Source organism: Notolepis coatsorum, assembly GCF_963971535.1.
Source record: "Notolepis coatsorum genome assembly, chromosome: 13".
Taxonomy (NCBI): Eukaryota; Metazoa; Chordata; class Actinopteri; order Aulopiformes; family Paralepididae; genus Notolepis; species Notolepis coatsorum.
Genome location: NC_140177.1, coordinates 114,408,965 through 114,432,924, shown reverse-complemented (window position 1 = coordinate 114,432,924; position 23,960 = coordinate 114,408,965). Strand labels below are relative to the sequence as shown.

Sequence of the window (23,960 nt, the reverse complement as noted above, 5' to 3'; positions counted from 1 at the left end):
TGAAGCGGCCGCGCGCACTTATCCAGAGTCTCAAGTCTGGCTCGAGTTAACGAGACTGAATCAGCGTTCCAGGAACAGGAAAATCCCGGCTTCAAACATCGGGTTAACTGAATCTGGATAATGGGACTCTTGATCGACTTAGTTGAACCAGGTACAGGGAATAGGGCCCAGAGAAAGACTTTTGTCTTGTTTACATCAGGGTCCCCCATTTTCAATTCATCATAACATATATGACACACAGATAAACAGTACTGTTACATCCAGACATTTATGACATACAAGATATACAGTACTGTTTAAGAGACAGAGTTTCTAAAAGAGAGTATATACAGTTAATTTACTTCTGACCATTATAGTCAACGTTTTTTCCTATGAACTGAAACTCATAAGACCACATAAGGCTAGCAATGCATCATTCAGTTACAGCTACTGTATATTGGCCAGCTATCTAGCCAGCTACTGCACCATGAACTGCCAGCTAGCCAGCTGGCCACCCCCAATCCAGCCAACTGTACAAATTACGGTCTCAGCCAACCACATCGATATGTACAGTTAGTTAGCTATAGCCATTCCATTGCAAATTAAAAGGTAGGCAGCAGTGGCGTCGTTAGCCCTGGGCTTCCGGGGCTTTAGCCCCGGATGTTTTTCTCCTAGCCCCGGATCTAAAAAAAAAAAAAAAAAAAATTGTTTAAATTTTTTTTTTTTTTTACCTTTTTTTTTTTTTTTTTTTTATGTCAGCATCCCCATTGTCTGTGCTGAATGTTTGTTAGTGTTTGGTATTTTTTGTTGGTTTTTAGTACTTTTAAACATTTTTAGTAAGTAGTTTTCTTTTGATCCTATAATTCTTTCATTCACCGATTTGTGGACTTTTTTTTTAGTGTCCTGAAAGGCGCCTTATAAATCAAATGCATTATTATTATTATTATTATTATTATTATCATCCAGGAGGGAAAAGACACTTTGGATAGTAGGGACTGCATCTCTGCCTGTCCTGACCAGGAAACACTTTGCAACTGTGATCTCCTCTGGCAATAGTTGGATATTGTAATGTGTGGCGAGGGGTTGCATCAATTCCACTGAGAGAAACTGGTCTGAGGCTGGATAACATGCCTGTATGCCTCTCATAAGTTGTTCTCCAACTCATGAGAACCTGCTCTCAAGCTCTTGCAGTATTCTGTCGACGACTGGATAGAACAGTCTCTGTCTCAGCTGATCTCCTGAGCTGAGGTCTGAGCTTGTGCCACAAGATGACTCAACTACATACTCGCCCATCCTTTTCTGCTTCCTCCTTTGGCTGGTAGTATGTTCCTCAATCCAAAGGCCATTACATATGGCCTTTGTCCTGTCATACATGTCCACTGCCATCTCTGAGGTGCGATAACCTTTAAGTGTGTCCTGCACTGTGCTTTTAAATAGTACAGATATTGAAGATGTGCACTTTAACGCAGCAGCACCTGGAGCCATCCATACCCATGTCCAGTGTCCTATAATAAGCTTTAATCGAACCTCGGATAGTCCGGTTGGTTTGGGGTGGTGTGAAAGCTCATTCACTCTTGCAAGTGAACCCTGCTGCGGTTCATTTGAGATGTGAATGCAAAGCGGACCAAAGGCAGGAAAAGACCCAAAAATAGAATCTTTTTTTTATGAGAAGACTGAAACATATGTATATAATGAAACACACAATAGTTTTTTTCGATTGCCTAAGCATGATTTTGAAAACGGGGCCCGGTGTTTCAAAACACACAATTAGCACGACCACACACACAATTATCAGAACACCTCAGATCCTTTGCTAAATTAAACACTTCATACACTAATTTTGTTACCATATGAAACACACATTTCATAATGACTTAATTCTGTTTGAACCAGTTACACACACTGCTGTGCTTAACCTAAAACACATTTAGCAATTCTACTTCTCAGTGATTAGAGTACTGTAAGTGAAGTACGCAGAGAATGTGCAAATATACAATAAATTCACCAAACACTACACAAGACCAATGCTGTAGACTGATGAAAATATAATTTATTTATCTACATATACCCAAATCAATGATGCAGACTGATGAAAAAAATAACATTTTCTCTCCATATACCCAAATCAATGATGCAGACTGATGAAAATATAAATGTTCTCTCCATATAACCAAATCAGTCAACATTTCAACATGGAGAATCACAACAATACATGTCCCAGTTTTCATGCTACTATGTGCATAACACTGTAAGCTCAGCAAATATCAGACAAACATAAAATACTGTATCCAGTACAGGTTAAAATTACAGTAATACAATTTCTTTTTGAAAAAATCTAAACAGAAAATACTAGACATTATCTCTTTGCCTAGCTGGATCTGGCAAGATAATTTTTTGTTGTGATTCTCCATGTTGACATGTTGACTGATTTGGGAAAATGGGAGAAAATTTATATTTTCATCAGTCTGCATCATTGGTTGTCTTGTGTAGTGTTTGGTGAATGTATTGTATATTTTCACGTTCTCTGTGTACAGTACTTCACTCTCCTTCCATTTTGGTTGAAGACAGGTGAACTCACCTGCTGTATTTTTATAGTGCTTAAACCTGATTGTGTATCTACAATTAAGCAATGGTGTGTTTGTGCATCTGATGGCTGTGTTTAACCAATTGGCTCATATGTGTGGTAATTTGACATTCTGTGTCTAATGTAATGCAAGTGTGTTTAGTGTTTTGCAAATCACTGTGTGTATTGTTTTGCAAAAAGTGAGGCTGACATTGTGTATATATGTATATTTGTAATCATGTAGGGGCTTCTTGGACCAGATCAATGTTTAATCTGGCTAAATAAATAAATAAGAAACTGATGATTTGGTCCTGTTAACTTTGAATTTTCTATGGGGACTGCCCAGATCCCTCTCATGGACCTGGACCTCACTTTGAGAACCTCTAATGATTCTAGTTATTCAGTATTCATCTCTAATTACTCTAAAATTGCGTATTTCTGTGCTTAAAAAAAAAAAAAAAAAAGGGGGGGGGGGGTTACCCCCCCCCTCCACCCCCCTGGGCTGAAGCCCCCAATGTTTTCTAACCCTAAAAACGCCCCTGGTAGGCAGCCTGCCAGTATTAGCTAGCTAGTAGCTAGGTAGCTAACGTTAGCCAACTGAGAAAGATAGCTAGCTAGCCAACAGCTAGCCAACAGCTGCAAGCCTGCAACTAACGCCACGAAGGCCAACATTAGACAACGCCTCATGTATTAAACTAAAGTCAATCGTTTAATGGGTAATTTTGTTTAATGATTCAGTGATGTTGAAAGAAGAGCTGTCAAGCTCTGCTGCTTGGAGTGAGTGAGGGCCTGAGGATGTGTGTTGACACAGGTCTGTGAGGGGAGGGGGAGGAGGAGGGGCAATGCCGCAGCAGCGTGTGTCAACAAGGAGAGAAGCTGTAGGAGAGAAAACTGCAAGAACGCCAGCTGGTATCGATAGTGCAGAAAGTATTGATATTGCGGGAAATTAGTATTGAAACTGTTTTAAATATTCAGAATCGATATGTATTGAAAAACGATATTTTTGACAACACTAATAGGGACGAAACACCAATCGATAATGTATAATACGCGTCAGGGCCTATAACGCGCATTCTAGGAATTACTGCTATACAGTCTAAAAACATACTTATATTCTCGACGGTACTAACACGACAATGTATGAATGGAAAAATATAACGTTCCCACATCCGGAACGATAGATACCCGATGTAGTGTGACATTACCCATAGTAATGTCGATATAGCTATAATATTTAAAAAGTTATAGCCCTGCAAAGAAGGTGAGCCACTCCATAGGGTTACAGCACTGGCAGAGAGTGGTATATGATGGGCATACTGCATGGCACCCAATGTGTTAATCGCGAATATTTTCATGTTGAGCTATAGATTGTGGATGAGTAAGCACAGAAAGGTACACCATGCAAATCGCGAATATTTTCATGTTGAGCTATAGATTGTGGATGAGTAAGCACAGAAAGGTACACCATGCAAATGTTAATGCTTTATTTGTTTTAAACGAGACGATTTAGAAATGGGCAATGGGGAAATACATTGCGTTAGACAGAGTGTGGAACACGAAAAACGGCAATGACGTAACCACTACACCTCCCTATAACGTTCAGTTTTGTGGTAGAGAATCCCGAGAAATAAAAAAAAGTAATTTGCTTGCAGGAAGCTGGGTACTGTAGTTTTTCGAAATTTCAACACTCATTGAGAGCTCTGGATGCCCTCTCCTCATATGACTACATTCGGCGACGTTTAGCTAATTCAAAATGGTGGATATTCTCAAAATTATAACACACATTCCATAAACTAAAATCTCACTAATAACACTTTAACCTATTGGTAAACAAACGTATTGCTGAAAATATACACTATGACTGCTGTTGTGACAGGGTTAGGGTCTTCACTCTTGGATACATTTGGGAAAGAAAATGCTACTTAATGTCATACAGTCTGGAGAGATTGATTTATGGCGTGATGTCATTTGCGGTCCGCGATGGACCGCTCAGGCTAAAGAGGTTAAGCGTCGGGCGGCCCACACGTCGCAGCACATTTGCCCTCGTCTGTCGGCTTCAGACTGTGTTATTGTTGATCGACCAACACATAGGTTGACAGCTAAAATGGCCGCCGTTTGATTGACACCCTACTTGACCTATTATGTGCTTCCAATCTCGGGTTATAAAACCAAACAGCCAACAAGCATCAGTTTAGAAAAAGTGACCACGTCCGGTTTCGCCTCCCGGTGAACAGACCAGTCACCTCTGACGGTGAAAATTATTTACCGTTTTTGTAGCCAATGAAATTCTGGAGATGACGATATCTTACATGAGGGATGTTTCCAAGGATATATATGCTTTTCTTGCCACGTAAAGGTCCAGACTCAATCAACATCTCCTGCACACATTACTTCATTGGTGCCAATGGCCATTTTGGATACACATACCTATACATACCATTAGAAAAACATGTGTAAAACACACATTTTCTGTGGTATTGTTATCAGCTTTTGACCTGTACTAGATAAGACTTCAGGCCCCATTGTGTTTTCCAGCTAATACCTCTCAGCTGGAACCTGTAAGAGGCATCCGTTTGCTAAATAATTCAGACGTAAACCTTTATTTCAGTGTGTTCAAACCTCTGTAACTCTATTACAGTAGCACTCAGACTGATTATTCCTGCTGTTCTTTCCTTTCAAAAGAGGCCAGACTCATGCATGTGCTATAAATGGCTAGATGTTAAAAAACAAGGGATGTTTAGTGAACCTTTATAAGAGTAAAGTTGGACACTACATTGTGTGAGGACTCATTACTGAGTAATATTACATTTCGCAGGTCGATAGGGCCATCTGTTGTTGCCTATTGGGTTTGTAATGCTATCATTGTTTGCAGCACATTTTATTTTATGCTAAATACAGTACCTTTTTCTGAACAATATTTAATTTTGGTTATTTATTTAATTTAATAAAAACCAACATTTGCATAAAGCAAGCATATCTGTCCACTCCCATGATGTCAAGAGTATTAAACACTTGAAAGATATCCCTTTGAGGTACATTTTGAACAGATACAAATTGTTCAATTAATATTTACATTTACATTTAGTCATTTAGCTGACGCTTTTATCCAAAGCGACTTACAAGTTCTGTACGACAAGTCATCAGGAAGGGTACAACTCTATCAGCTGAGTAACAATGTTCATCAAAGTGTTGCATGTTACAGTGTAGGTTAGTTTATTAGAACAAGTGCATGACAGTAAGGTTAGTTAGGGTTAGATCTTTTTAAATTTTTATTATTTCAGATAATGGTTGAAGAAGTGCGTCTTTAGTCGGCGGCGAAAGATTGGACGGGTTTCGGCTGTCCTAACTGTCCTAATATATTGTTCAATTAATATTAATATAACTATGGACAATCATGCAATAATCACAATTTAATATTTTAATGGTTGACAGCCCTATCTACTACCATAGTGCATTTATACTGTACTTGTATCACTGCACATAATACGACTGTACATACATCAGATTAGCATATTTACTCAGTAGCTTCATTATATATTCCATTTAATCACTTTTAATCACACTTACACTGTATATTGTTAATGCACTTTACTGTTACACTGCACTCTGGTTAGATACAAACTTATTTGTGTTGTACTGTACGTTTGCTGTATGACAATAAATTAGAATCTAACCTAAAGTGAATAAGACTAATGGAGTAACTACACACTTTAAACCTGATGATATCACAAATTTAACTTTTAGTGCTCTAGTTTTTGGATTTGAGAAAGTTGTTCATGTTAACTAATATTTTTTGGACTGTCTTAGACCATGGGAATAACATATTGTATATGGATTCTGAAAATGTCTATAGTTCTTTTTTAAGTAGAACATTTTAAAGTAGAAACTGAAAAAAAGTTAAAGTAAACTTTGAAAAAGCCTGATCCCTCTAACCCGTCTGTCTCGGAACTTTAATTAATCCTCTCCTCTCGCTAGGAGAGCTCCCTCTCCCCCTTCCTCACTGACCATGAGAGTAATTAAAAATCCATTCAGCTCTGTACCTGGCCAGTGTGGGCGTTGGGGCGGGGGGGCCCTCGTGTGGCACGACTGGAGAGCCCTGCGGCGGGCTCCTGCCGGCCAGGAGCAGGTGCTTGTAGCGGGGGTTGTGACAGACCCAGCAGCGCAGGGCCTCGCAGGCCTCGCGCTGCATGCCCGTGTTGGTGAAGCTCACCGCCAGGGCCATTAGGGCCGGGATGCTGTTCGGGTGGAGGTCCAGGCATCTGCAGCGAGGTCACGCAAGGAGACCACAATTACTGTTTGATGGATTTCGTTCCAAAAAGCTCAGGTATTTTGAATAAAACCTTGTTACCTCGTAGAAAACTCATGGGATTTTGATCTGCAATTTGATCTGCTTATCCTTGCCATTATAAACAAGATATGGTGTTACAGTATATGCTCTTATCCTGGTTATTATAAACAAGATATGGTGTTATATGCTTTTTACCTGGTTATTATAAACGGGATATGGTGGTATATGCTCTTATCCTGGTTGTTATAAACAGGATATGGTGTTATATGCTCTTATCCTGGTTGTTATAAACAGGATATGGTGTTATATGCTCTTATCCTGGTTGTTATAAACAGGATATGGTGTTATATGCTTTTATCCTGGTTGTTATAAACAGGATATGGTGTTATTATGCTCTTATCCTGGTTGTTATAAACAGGATATGGTGTTATATGCACTTATCCTGGTTATTATAAACATCGATTGACCAACACATCGCTTGAGAGCTAAAATAGACCCTGTTTGATTGACACCCTACTTGACATATTGTGTGCTTCCAATCTCGGGTTATAAGACCAAACAGCCAACAAGCATCAGTTTAGAAAAAGTTACCACGTCCGGTTTCACCTCCCGGTGACCGGACCAGTCACCTCTGACGGTGAAAATGATAGACCGTTTTTGTAGCCAATGAAATTCTGGAGATGACGATATATAAATAATAATATCTTACATGAGGGATGTTTCCCAGGACATATATAGGTTTTCTTGCCACGTAAAGGTCCAGACTCAATCAACATCTCCTGCACACATTAACAGCATAATGGTGTTACATGCTCACTCAATACCATGAATATCAGACTATTATTGTGTATAATGAGCTCAGTATCTAATAAATCAGACCCTGTTCCATGATTTCATTTTAAGACCTAAAGTTTTTATTCTAATTTGGTCTCACGTTGGACCTATTAAGTAAGGGATCATCAACTTGAAGGTGTGCGATAAACGGTTTTAAGGTATGACAATGTGCAGTTAATTGTTTAACACAACAAGTTGACTATTCAGCTTATACCATGGTAATTTGCTAACAATATAAATTAAAGCATTTATGCATTTTTGGTGAAAGCACTTCCCATTACTGGTGTGTTTTCCTTCCTGCTCATTAGTTTTTCAAGTTGATAACTTGAAACTACTTGTGCATTAAACGGGTTTAACGCAAACCTGCTGGCCAATCAGAAAACAGTATCCCCCCCAGACCATGGTATGAACTGTAATAGTCAAATCAATCAATCAATCAGTCAACATTTGTGCAATGAGTTGGTATGTTATACATCAATAATAATAATTATCTTTCTCAATCTAAATAATAATAATAATTTCTTAGATTTATATAGTGCCTTTCATGAGACCCAAGGTGCTTAACAGTGGGGGGGGGGGGGGGGGGCAACTAAGGGGAAGGAGTTCAGAGGAACAAAGTAACAACAAAGTTACTTTAAAGAAAAGAAAAGAAAAGAGGGAAATCAGGCAGAGTCATTAATACATTTGGTGAAGAGGTGAGATTTGAGTTGGGATTTGAAAGAGTCCAGGGATGTAGCATTGCGGATGTTTGGAGGAAGGGAGTTTCAGAGGGTGGGTCCGACAGAGAAGGCTCTGGGGCCGACAGTGCACAGGTTGGTGGTGGGGATGGAGAGGAGACCAGAGTCAGAGGACCGCAGCCTCCTGGGTGGGATGGAGGAGGTCAGCTAGGTACCGGGGGGCAAGGGAGTGTAGGGATTTGTAGGTGATGAGGAGGATCTTAAAATTGATGTGGGACTTGACTGGAAGCCAGTGGAGGTCGATGAGGGTGGGGGTGATGTGGTGCCAGGACTTGGTGCGGGTGAGAACTGAGAACCCTAGCAGCTGAATTCTGGACATATTGCCGCCTGTTCAGGGCATAGCTGGGTAGCCCTGCAATAATTGAGTTTGAGTAGTCCAGACGGGAGGTGATGAAGGAGTGTATGAGTGTCTCTGCTACGGAGTCAGGGAGAGATGGCCGGATAGCAGCAGGCAGGATAACTAATGAAGACCTTTGGGCTTGTTTTCCATAGTTCATTTGGAAATTAATACATTCAGAGAAAATCCTACACAGGTAACCTTTAAGTATTAATGTATTCATTCATTAATGTATTCATTCAATCCGTTTATTATTCCAAGGTAACAGCAATTCCATAGTCTCCTTGTACTGTCATCTTACCTCTGAAGTGACACGATGGCTGCCTGCTCGTTCTCGTTCTCAGCCTGTGTCATGCCAAGGACCTGCCAGGCCTGAGGAGGCAGACCAGAGAATGTTCCGTCAACATACATCTACAGTCTTCACCGTCACACCAACACGACTTCCAATAGTTTCCTTTTCTTTTATTGGTCAGTGTTAATCATTTCACTGCCGCACTACCAAACGGTTAACCCTTTCACTGCGACAACACACAGAAGGTTAACCCTTTCACTGCCACACAACAGCAGGTTAACCCTTTACTATCACACTACCGACGGTTACACACGCCAACATTTTGGGAAATTAGCTTACCGTCCTCTCCAGAGAGAGACAAGAAGATAGATACCAGTTTCCTCTCTGTGCGTTCAGTAGAAAGCTATCTGGCTGCACGTTAGCCTAGCTTAGCACAATGAATGGAAGCGGACAGTGCCGGTTAGCCTAGACATTGTCCAACTAACACCTCTCCGTTAGTTTACCGTCGGTAGTGTGTAGTGTGATAGTAAAGGGTTAACCTTCTGTAGTGTGGCAGTGAAAGGGTTAACCTGCTGTCATGTGGCAGTGAAAGGGTTAACCTTCAGTGTATTATCGCAGTGAAAGGGTTAACCGTTTGGTAGTGCGGCAGTGAAAGGTTAAGATAAGGAAACATGGACTGGAGTGTGTGTGTGTGATTTGCTCAGAGGGAGAAGGGGATATGAGGTATCCAGCAGATTCTCTGCAAAGAAACGGTGCAACGGTGTACAGCACTTTCCTTACGTTAGTTACAGAATTTCAGGAATTGGATGGGATGCCTGTGGAGATAGATTTCAAAGGTTGCAGTACAGTTGAAGCTTTGGAGGCAACTAAAGCCAAATGGAACAAGTCATGCCATCTGAAATCTTCATGCCCAAAGTTGGAGAAATTAAGAATGTGCCTGAACAAAAGAAAACTGAAAAAAGATACACCTATGTTCTGTATGACAAGACAACTGGCATTGAAAAAGTCAATGATTATGGGCGGCTGATTGGCGCAGTGGGCAAGGCGCTCGCCACTAACGCAGGAGACGCTGGGTTCGAGCCCAGCTCTCGGCGTTGCTACCGTCTGGCCGGTCGTTCATACTAACACAATTGGCAAGTGGGTGGGAAAGCCGGTGGGTGGGGATTGGACGTTGTGGACAGCGACTCCTACAGGTCGGTTTGGTGACGCCGGTGTGGCGGAAGCAGGAAGTAGCGGGGGCAGCGTGAGCCTCCCACGCGTTACTCCTCGCCACTGAGAGTTCGAGCTGCTGCGGTGAAAAGATGCGACAGGCTGCCTCCTTGTGTACCGGAGGGGACACGTGATGCTCCCGACCAGTGGGAGGCATAGTCTAGCAACGTTCAAGACAGCAGAGGGAATAATTGGATAATACGAAAATTGGGATGGGAGAAAAATAGAAAATGGAGAGAAAAAGTGGATAAAAAAAATAAAAAAAAGTCAATGATTTAAGGAAGGATTTGTTTGCTCAAAATGTTGTTAAATCCATTGAAATGTAGCACTTTACCAAGCTAGCATTTGGTCCAGAAGTCTGAACGCTATCCAGTTTGTACCTTCTCCTGAAAAATATGGATGGACCAAAGTAGCTGATTCATGGACACCGTTATGGACACTCTTGCCAGAGGCTGCCAACGTTTGTAGAGAACTGCAAAGCTGATTCCCTCTGTTCTGGAAAGTGTCGATGCCGAGATGCTGAGTTACCTTGCACAGCATTATGCCAACTTGCTGGAACATGTGAATTGTCACACGTGAGTCAATACTAGACAGTAATAAAGATGTGCAAAAGTAAATAAGAAGATGCAGAGTGCAAAATAAACAAGATGCAGAGTGCAAAATAAACAGGAAGATGCTGTATGTAAATGTAACAAGAAAGTTTAGAGTGCAAAATAAACAAGAAGATTAACTTTCATACTTCTATTCCACACGTAACGATCTTTCACACAATCCCCCCTACTAATATGCAGCCTTTTTAAGTATTCTCAAAATTAGACTTTGACAGGAATTTCAAAAGATTCTGTCCATGACCTTTTCCAGTAGTTATAACTCATTAACAACACTTAATCTCCCATTAGTTACAACCACTGTCCTATGAAAATGTGATGCCCCCTCCCTCTCTTCTCCCTTCTGGATGAACTACACAACTTCCCTGAAGGAGGTGAAACAAGTCAAACAGAACCGAACTGACCCTTCGGGGTCACTGTGAATGGGGTATGTCCCATGTTTATCTCCTGCTAACTGTTAATATATTATACAGACTAATATATTATGTATAGTAAACCTGAAGTTCTTTCTATGTCTCTCCCACCCATTCTCTCCTTCTCTGTGTGTGTGTGTGTGTGTGTGTGTGTGTGTGTGTGTGTGTGTGTGTGTGTGTGTGTGTGTGTTTTGTCTCCCCTCCTTGTCTCTCCCATCTGGAGGGGACATAATCTAAATATGTGGACTTGGTGGTGACCAGGCTGTCTGTAACCTACTACCTTATTCTATTTGGTTTTACGACACACATGGACTTTGTGCTCGGGGCCCGTCTGTAACCTGGGCTAGTACAGGGACACTCGAGCCATTTGAATTGCCAGGGGAAACCATTAATGACAATAATTATACACCACTTGTTATTTGCCATTATGTATCAATAGTTACTGTTAAAGTTATGTGATGTATACGATTGCATGTAACTGTCTAACTGTTTCCACAAGAGGGCGCTATAGGCGGAGCTATTGACGCTGGCGCCAGGTAAGAGGGTATTTAAGCCAGGGATCGTTCCCTCCCTCTCTGTCTCTTCCCATCTACCTCTCACAGAGAGAAGGTCTCATGTACTAATGCTCAATGTGATAATAAACCACGCAGATTAAAGGCTGAAGTGAGAGGACCTTGTCGTCATGACCAAGTTATTGTCGCCCCATAAGTAACATCTGTCAACAGTTACGGTTGCCGTGGTAACAGTAATACATTTCAGTAGATTACTGGTACAGCATGCAGTACATGTTCATGCTTTTTCACAGCTTGTAAATCTCCTATTTGTAGCCTGATATTGGTTTGGTCGAGGAACAGGGTGTTTTTGTAATGTACTGTAGCTCGAAATACTGTGGCTCCTGAGTTGGCTTATCAGGAATTAAGAGAAATCTACTTTCTTTTCAGATTGATGACCATTCATTTTTTAATGAGGATATAATGTATCTTTTCAACCATTCTATATGACTTCCTTGAATCTGTGGAACATATTTGATACATCCTTTGCGAAGAAACTAGTCTAAATCAAAATGTCCTTGCACCTCTTTCTTCCCTTGTATTGAACACTTTTTTATAGCTATAGCACACACCACATTTTAAATTCATAATTTCTTTCCCTGCCTGGTGACCCCACGCCCACGAGTAAAATACTTTTTGTCTCCAAAAAGCCCAAATAATTGATTAACCAAAGCTGATTCATTGCTTTGGGACATCACAAATGCAAATGATTCTGAACAGCTTGTTTAGGCTTGTTAATCTGAAGACTTCAAACCCATGAAATATTCACACTTACTCAGCTATGAAGGACAATATGTTTCTGTTCATGTAAAAATAATTAAACTTTACCTCAGAGTCCTGAGGGTCTTGTAATATGGCTGCTTCCAGTAGAAGCACTGCGTTGTTGAGGTCTCCCTCTTTAGCCTTCTCCTGGCCCTCTGCAAAGGCATTCGGCCACTCTCTGTATGGATTGTTGGTGTGGAAGTAGTACCCCTGCAAGAATGAGGCACACTTATCATACGAGCAAAAAGGTAACCCCATCTTCATTCCAAATAGTAGATATCCTTTATCTGAAGAAAGTGTAACTGTACACTTTGATTGTTGGCATATTAGTGACACTAATAGTGACACAAGGATGGAATGGTTCCAAAAGAATGGATCGTTACACAATATTTCAAAAACCACCATATTAGATTAGATTAAATTCACTTTATTGTCATTACACAGTACAAGACAGTGCAACGAGATTGTGTACGTCCAACCAGGATGTGACAATCAACAGTCAGTTGCAATAAGACATAAATAAAACTGTACAGTAAAGTGTAATGGTTAGCACAATGTGTGAAAAATAATTATAATAAAAATAAAAATAAAGTCTATAGGTATGCAGTAGGCTAAGTAGAGTTTTAATTCAGAAGTATGATAGCTGAGGGGAAGAAACTATTTGTGGTCCTGTTGGTTCTGCCTGGGAGGCTGCGGTAGCATGCCCCAGAGCGAGTACCATGGTTAGGGTGAGAAGCGTCTCTGATGATGATTTCATCTAGATTACGGTAGACTACTGCAACTCCCTCTATATAGGCATCAACCAGTCTTCCCTATCCTGCCTACAGCTAGTACAAAACGCCGCTACCAGACTGTTGACCAGAACCCGTAAGAGAGACCACATCACCCCTGTCCTTGCTTCCAGTACGCTACAGAATACATTTTAAGGTTCTCCTATTCGTTTTTAAAGCCGTTAATGGTCAGCCCCCCTCCTACATCTCAGACCTCCTATCCCCCTATTCCAACACCAGGTCCCTCAGGTCAGCCGATCAGAGGCTCCTGACAGTCCGGAGGTCTAACTTTAAGCTCAGGGGGGGCCGTGCCTTTGCTGTTGCAGCCCCTGAACTGTGGAACAGCATCCCCACCTCCATTAGGCTTTCCCCCTCGATAGATGCCTTCAAATCTAGACTCAAAACCCACTTCTACCTATTAGATTTTCCCGTTCACTGACTCATGCCCTGTTTTCCTGTGTGCTTGCCTGTGTGCCCTCCCGTAAAACGGAGTTGTGATTGTTGTCTGTATCTATGTATCTACCCTCTGTACAGCACTTTGGTTGACATCACAGCACACACATACACACGCACACTCACTTTAAACAAACAACTCACTGCAGCACCCACTTTACACACTTTAGAACACCTAAACACACTTTATATTTATTGGTAAAGAATTTGCACTACAACCCATACCTCATTACACCTTACTGTAAATTGTACCTAAATTGTACCTCATCCCATTTCTGCTTTGCACTATATAGTATATTGTATAGTATATTGTATGGTAACTCAGTTACTTCTACTCTGCATTGAACATATATACATACTGAACACTTGTCTACGTACGTGACTTCTATTTTTTACTTGCTATACTTATTTTATTTTATACTTATCTATTTTTGTCTAGCAGTCTCTGGAGCGTAACAGAAAGAAGCATTTTGTATAAAAGTATTCTGTACTTCTGTATGACAACTAATAAAGAAACTTGAACTTGACATGTGTCATGTTAAATGTGCTATATAAATAAATCTGATCTGATCTGTTCCGTGCTCTCCATGAGCACCGCTTCTCATAGATTGATGAGATTGGGGGGAGTGGGGTATTGGCAATGCGTTGGGCTATTTTCACTACCCTCTGCAGTGATTTCCGGTCCTTAACAGTGCAGTTGCCGTACCAGACTGAGATGCAGGTGGTGAGGATGCTCTCAATCGTACAGCGATGAATGTTCGCTAGCACGGGAGGGGGTAGGTGGCGTTTGTATAGCATAACGGCTTGGGGAGCCGAGTTCAAATATCTGGGGTAAATTGGTGTAAAGAGGATAATTCTGGTTGACCATCGATGTCAACGGGTGGTTTTCTTGGTAGAAATAAGGTTTGAACGTTTTGAAAATCTCACAACCATCATGTTAGAAACCACAAGCCTTCTTGTAAAGCTGTAAAGCTGTCATTGTCAGATGTTCTGCATGTTGCACTCTGTAAGGTGGAGCACAGGTATGATATGTCCATTCATTTCTCCACCATCTCATCACTTGATCCACTCTCGTTTGGGAGTTTGCTTACATTACATGAAGCTGAATTATCATTGGTAGCGCTTTGAAATGTCAGCTGCAACCGAGGTAAAGGTAGGACGAGCTCAAACGTCCTATAGATAAAAAATTTATTTAGAGTAATCATTAAAAACCATAATTTTCTTTAAAGGTGCAGAATAAAAGTATTGCTTTCCCCCACAAGAAAATATTGATTAATGAATTTATCATTTAAAATGTGTCCAAAATGAATGTTGTTGTGTACATGTTTTACATAGTTTACATCGCATGTATCCCCTCCCTACTTAACTTCCCATATTCCCATGTGGAATGCACCAAAGATGGCACCCAGTCAGGGCTGTAGCTGCCATTGAGGACACAGAGGTCATGTCCTTGGTATTTTTTCTTGTGTTTTTGAATAAATTATTTTTGCCCCATAATCCTGACGGACCTGCGAGTTGATTAGCCAACTTTTGTGGGCTCTAGTGGGCTAAATCTTTAAGCCAGCGTGAAGGTAGTGGTGTAATGGTGTATTTGCCTATTTCCGCATAATAATACATCAGATTTATATAGCGCTTTTCCAAATGCTCAAAGACACTTTACAAAACAAACAATACAATACAGTTTTAGTAAAGATAAATAAAAAATAAAAAAGTGAGAGGGGAAGGAGTTCATGGGTTGAAAGAAAGGGTAAAAAGGTGAGGTTTGAGGGCTTTTTTGAATGATGAAAGACTGTCTGCATGACGAATATGGTTGGGAAGGGTGTTCCAGAGGGTGGGGGCAGCTGCAGCAAAGGCCCTGTCGCCCCAGGTCCGGAGCTTAGTTCTGATGGGTTGGAGGAGGTTAGTATCTGCGGACCTGAGGCAGCGGGTAGGCATGTGGTGGAGAAGGAGGTCAGAGAGGTAGGAGGGGGCCAGGTTGTTGAGGGCTTTAAAGGTGATGAGTAGAATTTTGAACTGAATCCTGTACATGATGGGGCCAGTGGAGATCGTGGAGGATGGGGGTGATGTGGTTAGAGCGGCGAGTGGAGGTGAGCATGCGAGCAGCAGAGTTTTGGACGTATTGTGGTTTATTGAGGATAAACTACTGTGGTCCCTAAACAGTCTTGGGATTGCATATGTAGCAGGGTGGATTATCCCTGCTTCGTGGGAACGGGTGTGCACAGCCACTGGGTAGCGAGACACAGTAGAGCTCCGTCTGACTGCACCTTCGTCTTTGGGCCTGGAGCGTCAACTGGAGGCCGGCAGTGGGAGTGGATGGGGCCCGGGATTTACCAACCTGGTCTGGTACTCTGGTCTTCCTCTCCCTTCCAGGGCGGTCAGCAGTACTCCCCAACTCGCTCTCACTTCCCCCAATTACTCCTTTAACCCTCCCACACCTAGTGACTGAATTGTAAATAATTAACTTAGTTCCCCCCGCAAGCAGTACCCTCCCTCAGTGACATTAGAAACCTTATAATGAAAAAGGGAAAGTTGGATAGGAAAGGGTTAATTGTATTAACGTTACCCACACCAAAATAGTTAATAATAGGCTCAGGAATGGACACGCACACAGAACCCCATCTAATTCTTTATGTTAATTGTACTGTTCAGTTACAAAGATTTAATGGCAATGTTTAAATAAGATGGAATTTTACCATTACCCAAGTTGTAACTCAATACCTTCTAGACACTTATATTATACACCCACCTCTGGGTTAGTACCAGGGATAATATACTTCAATGTGCTTGACTCATCACCCACGTCTGGGTTAGTACCATGGATAATACCTCTCTCAGGCTTTAATTATATGGTAGGGATAATACCTCTCTAAGGCTTTACTTATGATACAACAGATCTGTAACCTCCCCACAGAGAAAGGGTAATTAGATGGGAAAATATTATTAAAGAACAAACACGTTATCACACTCAAAGAAAATGAAAAGGTGGGCCCACTTTACCAAAACAAAAGTCCTATACTAATGCCGGCATGTAATGTTTATGGGGTACCCCTATGAACTGTAATTAGCAACGTTAGCTTCACCCGTAGGCCGCATCACACGTGTACAGTGCAATAAGATCCTGAGCATCGAAGCTCAATTGTACTCAACCAAGATGGCGGCCTCGCCGCACCGCGTCTCTACATTTCGTAGCCGCATTTCTGCAGACCCCTCTCTGATTGGTTGAACTCCATTTCTGCAGACCCCTCTCTGATTGGTTGAGCGAAGCCCCTCTCTGATTGGTTGAGCGTCATGGTACAGTTAGCGTAAGTGGGGAGTGTAAACAAGTTGAACGAGTCGCGTGAAATAACGTTATGTGAATAAACCTATAACGTTACAAATATGTACAGTTTCTGATTAACCCAGTTAATGCTTTAGACAGTTACAATGTAACATTTAGATTAACACAGTTAATGCCTAACTAGACAAGCAACAAGATGTTATTTTTTTGAAAGCCAGTAAATACTGACAAAAAAAAGCATAGACACTTAGAAGAAGCAATGTAGTCCCCCCACCCACCCAACCTCCTCCAATGTACAGTTTCTACGTCAAATGTATAGCCTCTCTTTTCTGGACTCTTTTTGTATCACAAACAGTACTGTATTTGTAAATCTGGTATGTCATAAATGTCTAGATGTAGCAGTACTGTCTATCTGTCTACCTGTATGTCATATATGTTATCATGAATTGAAAATGGGGGACCCTGATGTAAACAAGACGATGAATTGAAAATGTCTAGACCTACCACAAGTTCAAAATCTGGTATGTCATAAATGTCTAGATGTAGCAGTACTGACTATGTACAAAATGTACAAAACTTTGAATCTGAAAGAGCTCTGGTCAGCGAAGCCGGCGAGCAATTATTATTGGTTTTTAATGACAAACCAATTACATAATCCTATCCAACATATGTGTAAAGGCACACACAACATATTCCAGTTAACGGTATATTTTTTTAATGATTCGTTATGGCGTAATCAATACTTCCATGCGTATAAATTGCGTTCGCAACCTCCATGTTTTGGGGCTATTCATCAGAAAACTCGGATCCGGGATTCGGCTCCCATCCGTCGGGCAACAACTGTGGGTTTTCAGCCTCTCTCTCTGGAGCTTAACGGAGTTTCGACTCCTGGCTAGAGGAGCTTGTCGCGGCTCATGCGCATGCGCGCGCTCGGCCAATCAGAGAGGGGTCTGCAGAAATGGCCTCAACCAATCAGAGAGGGGTCTGCAGAAATGCGGCTACGAATTGTAGAGACGCCGCCGCACCACCACCGTCCGGGTAGCAAGATGGCGTCGAACACTCTCGTCACGGGCGCTAGCAAGCTGGGCTGGAGCAGAGGGAGCAGTAGTGGGCTGAGAGCGCGTGCTGGGTGATGGCGACCTCTGCTGGTCGGGACGAACTCCCGTGCTGGGCTGAAGACAGCCGGTGCAGAGCAGGTGTCGAACACCGGCGAAGACTGGTTGTTGACGGCCGGCGCTGGGTCGACGCGCGACAATACTCTGGCCCTACCTTAACTGAAGCTACTCTGCGGGTCCCAGACAGCCCTCCTGCTATTCGGTTATACTGTTAACGCAACGTGGCTGGCTACACCACCGGTCTCTTCAGCGCCTCGCGCCCGGTGTATACTGGAGTCAATATAGCCGTTAGCGGCATGCTAATACACCGCACACACTGCTACTATAACACGTTATCTATGGACGTTAGTCCTTGGATTCGGTTTCTCTTACTCACACACTATCACGGATACTTCTAGGATAACCCGTCATATACTCAAGTTCAATACGTTCACCCGTGTGGTCCACAACGGGGCTCTGTCCAGACACGACCACCCACGTCGAAGTCTAACGTCGAAGAGGCTGCTCCTCCTCACTTCCGTTCCCGTTGACTTGCTTCCTTCTCTGTCTCTCTCTCGTGCGCTCCGCCTGCCACCGCCGCCCCCTGCTGGACCACCAACTAGCCCCACAGGAAGCACTGAGTGGATAGAATATGCTTCATTTTACTGTTTATAATCCATATTCCAGCCGGTGAGAGAAGGGGAAACCCGCGTCATTGTTCGAGGGAATATCAATGGAAACTAGTTAATATGACTTTGTGCACAAAGGGGAGATAAAAGGCAAGTCAGCACTTCTGAATAATAGGCACATATTCAGGGTGCTACACATACATTGGGTCTGACTGGAAACTAAGCTATTCATGTGTCATGATATTAGTCCCCATAGTAGCCATTCCAATGTAGTGAGACTGGAATTAAATATCAACTGTAGTTTAGTGATTCTAGTTATTGTAACATCATACAATAACTAGCGGCCCGCGGGGGTGGCATTCCCGTCGCCGTGCATGGCGGTGTGAGTGGCACACGGGCTGTTTGTGTTTTCCTTCGGTCATGATGTGCTTTATCGGGGGGTGTGTCTTGGATGGGGATGTGGTGGGGATTGATGTGTGGGGTATTTGGAGGACTGGTTCTTCCAGGGGGGTTCACATGCCTTCGAGCAACAATGTACTTATTGTACTTATTTTATGCCTATTCTTATGTCTGCACGTTCTACGTTGGACTACTTTTGCTACGTATGCATTGCTTTTATTCTGTCAACTGTATGCTAATTGTATGCCTATGTTAATTTTATGCCATTTGCTGTGGGGCACTTTGGGCTGCGGTCCATGTGTGAAAGGTGCTATATAGATAGTTATTATTATTTATTATTATATTGTAAAAAATGTATCCATTAAAATGTCTGTAAGTCTTGATGACATTGGAAATGAGGGTGACCTCAATTATCCTTTTCGAGAAGAAATAATGGTTTGAATTTAATTTAATGTGTTGTGTCTTGAAGGATTTGGGGTGCTTTTTCAATGTATGTGATGTATAGATTGGGGGAGATGACCACAGCTAAAACGGTGCCGGGTCAGAGAGGTCGAAGTGCATGCTGACGGTGGAAGCAGGAGACGGTGGTTCAGTAGAGCAGGGTGATTGTTGTGAGGCACACTGCCAGCGAGAGAATGTTTTGAATTCCTTGTAACAAAACATTGATAAGAGCGAGTGTACTGTAGGCCCAGATCAGGAGGGAGAGAGGTTCATCTTAATGAAATGTGAAATGTGTGTAAAGGTTAAACGCGGTTGTCATGACAGCGCGGCACATGACAACCAGAAAGGGGTGGGCCGTCGTTGCTACGACGAAGATCTATAAGTCGAACGGTGTTTCCGGGTGTAAGGCAGACTAGAATCTGACTGAGACTAAGAGGGGAGAAACCAGAAGAGACTCTCTCTCCTCTCACCACGGAGCGGGGGGGGGAGGAAGAATGCCACATCATCATTAGCTTCGGCTAACGCGAGGAGGGTTAGGCTAAAGACCAGGCCTGGCCACCAGTGGACTGAATAAAAGCAAAATGACAATAGACTGAACACACCGAAAGATCATTAGAATAGACTCTTCAAGGACAATACAATCTGTTAACATCTCAGCTGAGGTTTCTGTTTATCAAATAAACCACGCTTTTCCTTGTAAGGTATTTCACGTTGTCGAAGTGTCGAATTCTTACGGAGGTGGAGAATTATTATGGTTTGCGGATTGTACTAACGGGGAGAGATAAGGATCTTATCAGCCAGTGTCGGAGACGTCAGGACCATTAAAATGACACAACGCAGAGGAATTGGATGGAGAGCCAAACAGACGAAGACGTGATACTGGCCAGATTGATCAGGATCTAACAGTTGGTTGCCGATGATAGCCGGATTTGCAAGAGATAAAAACAACGGGAACAGTTGGTTGCCGTTGACAGCCGGATTTGCAAGAGATAAGAACAACGGAGAAAGACTTTTTCAATAATGGGACGACAGTGGACAACAGTCATCGTGTGTGGGAGAATCATGATCGAGCAAGGCCGGCCAGCCCTGGGAGAGAGCGTCGAGTCGAGCGGTCATGAGGCGAACCAGCGCTGGAGGAGAAACAGCACACACGGTTGTTTTGATCTTTAAGCCAAATAAAAACGAACAGATAGTGCATCCGTAAACATTTCTAGTTTGACACAGAGAGAATGCCAGCTGTAATAATATGAGCAGAGAGCCATGGTGAAAATCAAGGGTGTTATCTACAGAGAATGAAAAGCAAACGAGGCAGGCTGCACAGTTTTGGTTTAAGGAGGATAAATGCGAGATGAGGAAAGGGGGGGGAACGCTTGAACCAGATCAAAATAATTGTTATAGCGGGACTGTCGTCATGACAGAAGGAAAGTCGAGAGGAGATTGTACCAGTGTGTATTATGTCCGATCAGGCAAGAGTATTAGTCTGAGAAAGCGTCCCCTGATATGGATGGGAAAGAGAGAAAAACAGCTGTGTTTTTAGGCCTTGGAAGGAAGGGCAGCGGCCGTTTGTTTGAGAGAGTAGCCATTTGCACAGAGACAAGATGGCCGCAAAGGGGCCACGAGGAGGATGAGACAAGATGGCCGTGAGCCACGAGGAGATAACAACAGATAAGAACCAGGAAGTGACACGTCAACTAAAACACCATAGAGGAGGAGTAGGTCGCCACCTAGTGGCGGAGAGGGGGTAGTGCTGGGGAGTTTTCATTACCCATAGGGGAATATTTAGATATAGGTCTGTACTACCATCTAGTGGCGGATTGGGGGAGTGATTCAAGTTAGAGAATCTAATGAGCACAGAGAGTGGATTATTATAATAATAATATTAGATATACAGGTTAATTAAATAGAGTTTAATTAGACAATGGATTAAATAAGAATTGCACAGAGAGGAGGTGCAGTTATTTGACTGGGTTAATTATGGAATAAAGAGGGAGTTTGATCTCCAGTGGGGCCTTCTCACACCTGATAGATAGGCAGGGTCTTCAGAAGACACGTCACTAGAAAGAACTGGCGCGCGCTGGGGGTCACCCGTGAGACGAAGAGATAGAGTTGCACGGAGTGGGTATCGGTTAGCTGCTGGTGTCACGCCGGAAGACAACAAACAGGGAACCACCCTGTAAGATGGATAATAGGTGTGGAGAAGGTGGTAGACTAATAGCAAAACAAGGGAAGTCGAATATACAGACGACTGCTGGTGTTGTGTTTCTGCTTTCAGCGGGGGGAGACACCGACAGCGGTGGAGACGACCAGGAGACAGACTGGAGGAGGAAGCCGCAGGGGCCAGGCACCGCAGCCTGGTACACAGATCATCCACGACGAGAGAGAGGAGACGGCGGCGGTGGAGGAGCAGATGTGGAGAGGACAGCCAGAGACACTGAGCAGTAGCAGACCAGGGGAGACATTTTTGCCTAGGGGACTGCGCCCTGGAGGGGGGACCAGCTCAGGAAAGGAGCCGTCACTGAAAGGGGCCCTTGCCCTAGGAGACGGGACCGGCCCAAGATGGGAGGTGTACTGTAAGAGGGAAGGGAGCGCTCTGATTTGGACGTGGGGTGTACCTAATAGGGGGGCCGAAGGGTTCAGGTGTGTTGTCTGAAAAGTTGCAATCTGTGTTTTTCTCTGTCTCTCTCTCTCTCTCTCTCTCCTCCCTGACCGTGGTTTATCCTTTCTGGTTTGGGTGTGATGCGGGCAGTGTTGGGACTAACGCGTTACAAAGTAACGCGTTACAGAAACGAAGTTACTTTTTGCCGCAACTAGTAATCTAACGCATTACTTTTGAAATTCAGTAACGCTACTTACGTTACTGAATGGTTCGTCACTGCGTTATTTGCGTTATATACGGCGTAGATTGATAGCGAGCGGTAGTGATTATTATTATTATTATTATTATCCTCATATCCTGTCTGCCTGGCTGCGGGGAACGCTATGCTGGGGGCGTGTTTTGTTTACTATTCCTGAGATTCCTGACTGATAATGGCAGCGCCCAGGCAGAGCACTCGCGTATTTCTCTTTTGTCGAGCGAAAAGAAAATAACGTTTTAGTTATGTCATTTGTGTTTTGGCTCAAAGATACTGGAGTCTAACGTTAACTACGAGGACTGTCACTCATCCAAATCCACTCGCCACCCGCGTAGAATGATACGAGGCGACACACAGCAAATGGGACGGAACACTTTTTTCAACTACTTGGAGAGAGAATATACAGTACAACATGGAAATGAAACAAAGAAAATGTTTAAGGGGCTGCTGGACTAACTTTACATCTCGACAGACACTGGTGAGTGCAGTGATGTGAATGTAAATGAATGGAAACTCAAGTTCATCAACGCATTTTGACTACAAATCTGCCAGGGAATCTCATCAATACTAATCAAACAATATAAATATAGTCCTTTCATGCACAATTGATATCCTAACTATTCTAACGTTGCAATGCACGATTGATATCTTAAACAACGTTGCAAGACTGTTATAATGAAACGCTCCGGCGACAGATATCAAGGCTTTTCCTCAAGCACTTATTTTCAACCTAGAACCTAGACGTGCATGCGCTCAACCTAAACGTGCATGCGCGCAACCTCCCCGAGCAGGCACGGTGCATTTCTTATTACGTCGGGACATTTGTGTTTGTGATTTGTGTTTGTATCTAGACGGTGACCACATTGCTTAGCAGAGTTCAGTGATGTGAATGGAAACTGTCAAGTTGATCAACCGATTTTGAGTATCTGTATCTGGCTGCATGGGAGCAATTTTTTTCATCTTCAAGTAACTAAATAGTTACTTTTCACAGTAACGCATTACTTTTGGGTGTAAGTAACTAGTAACGTAACGGAGTTACTTTTGAAATGAGTAACTAGTAAAGTAACTGAGTTACTATTTTTCAGTAACTAGCACAACACTGGATGCGGGTAATGGAAAACAATAAGGAAAAACAGCAGACGGAGGGGCCCTCATTGTTATGAGTCTATTTTTGGGTATAATTAATTGAAAAACCAAGGAGTCTGTTGATTCTGAAGGTTGATTAAGAATCAAAGGGGGGAATGAAGGATTTGGGGTGCTTTTTCAATGTATGTGATGTATAGATTGGGGGGAGATGACCACAGCTAAAATGGTGCCGGGTCAGAGAGGTCGAAGTGCATGCTGACGGTGGAAGCAGGAGACGGTGGTTCAGTAGAGCAGGGTGATTGTTGTGAGGCACACTGCCAGCGAGAGAATTTTTGAATTCCTTGTAACAAAACATTGATAAGAGCGAGTGTACTGTAGGCCCAGAG

The 23,960-nt window shown here is 42.7% G+C and overlaps 1 protein-coding gene across 1 annotated transcript in view; it reads right to left on the bottom strand.

Annotated features, from left to right (window-relative positions):
* The window catches only part of pex5lb (peroxisomal biogenesis factor 5-like b), a gene marked incomplete at both ends in the record, with an annotated part of 133,614 nt that overhangs the window by 32,952 nt on the left and 76,702 nt on the right, over positions 1-23,960 (bottom strand). The window contains 3 exons of the mRNA XM_084327532.1: positions 6,583-6,801; positions 9,040-9,110; positions 12,640-12,783. Coding sequence (XP_084183658.1) covers positions 6,583-6,801; positions 9,040-9,110; positions 12,640-12,783 — 434 coding nt within the window. The remainder of the gene's footprint in view (positions 1-6,582; positions 6,802-9,039; positions 9,111-12,639; positions 12,784-23,960) is intronic.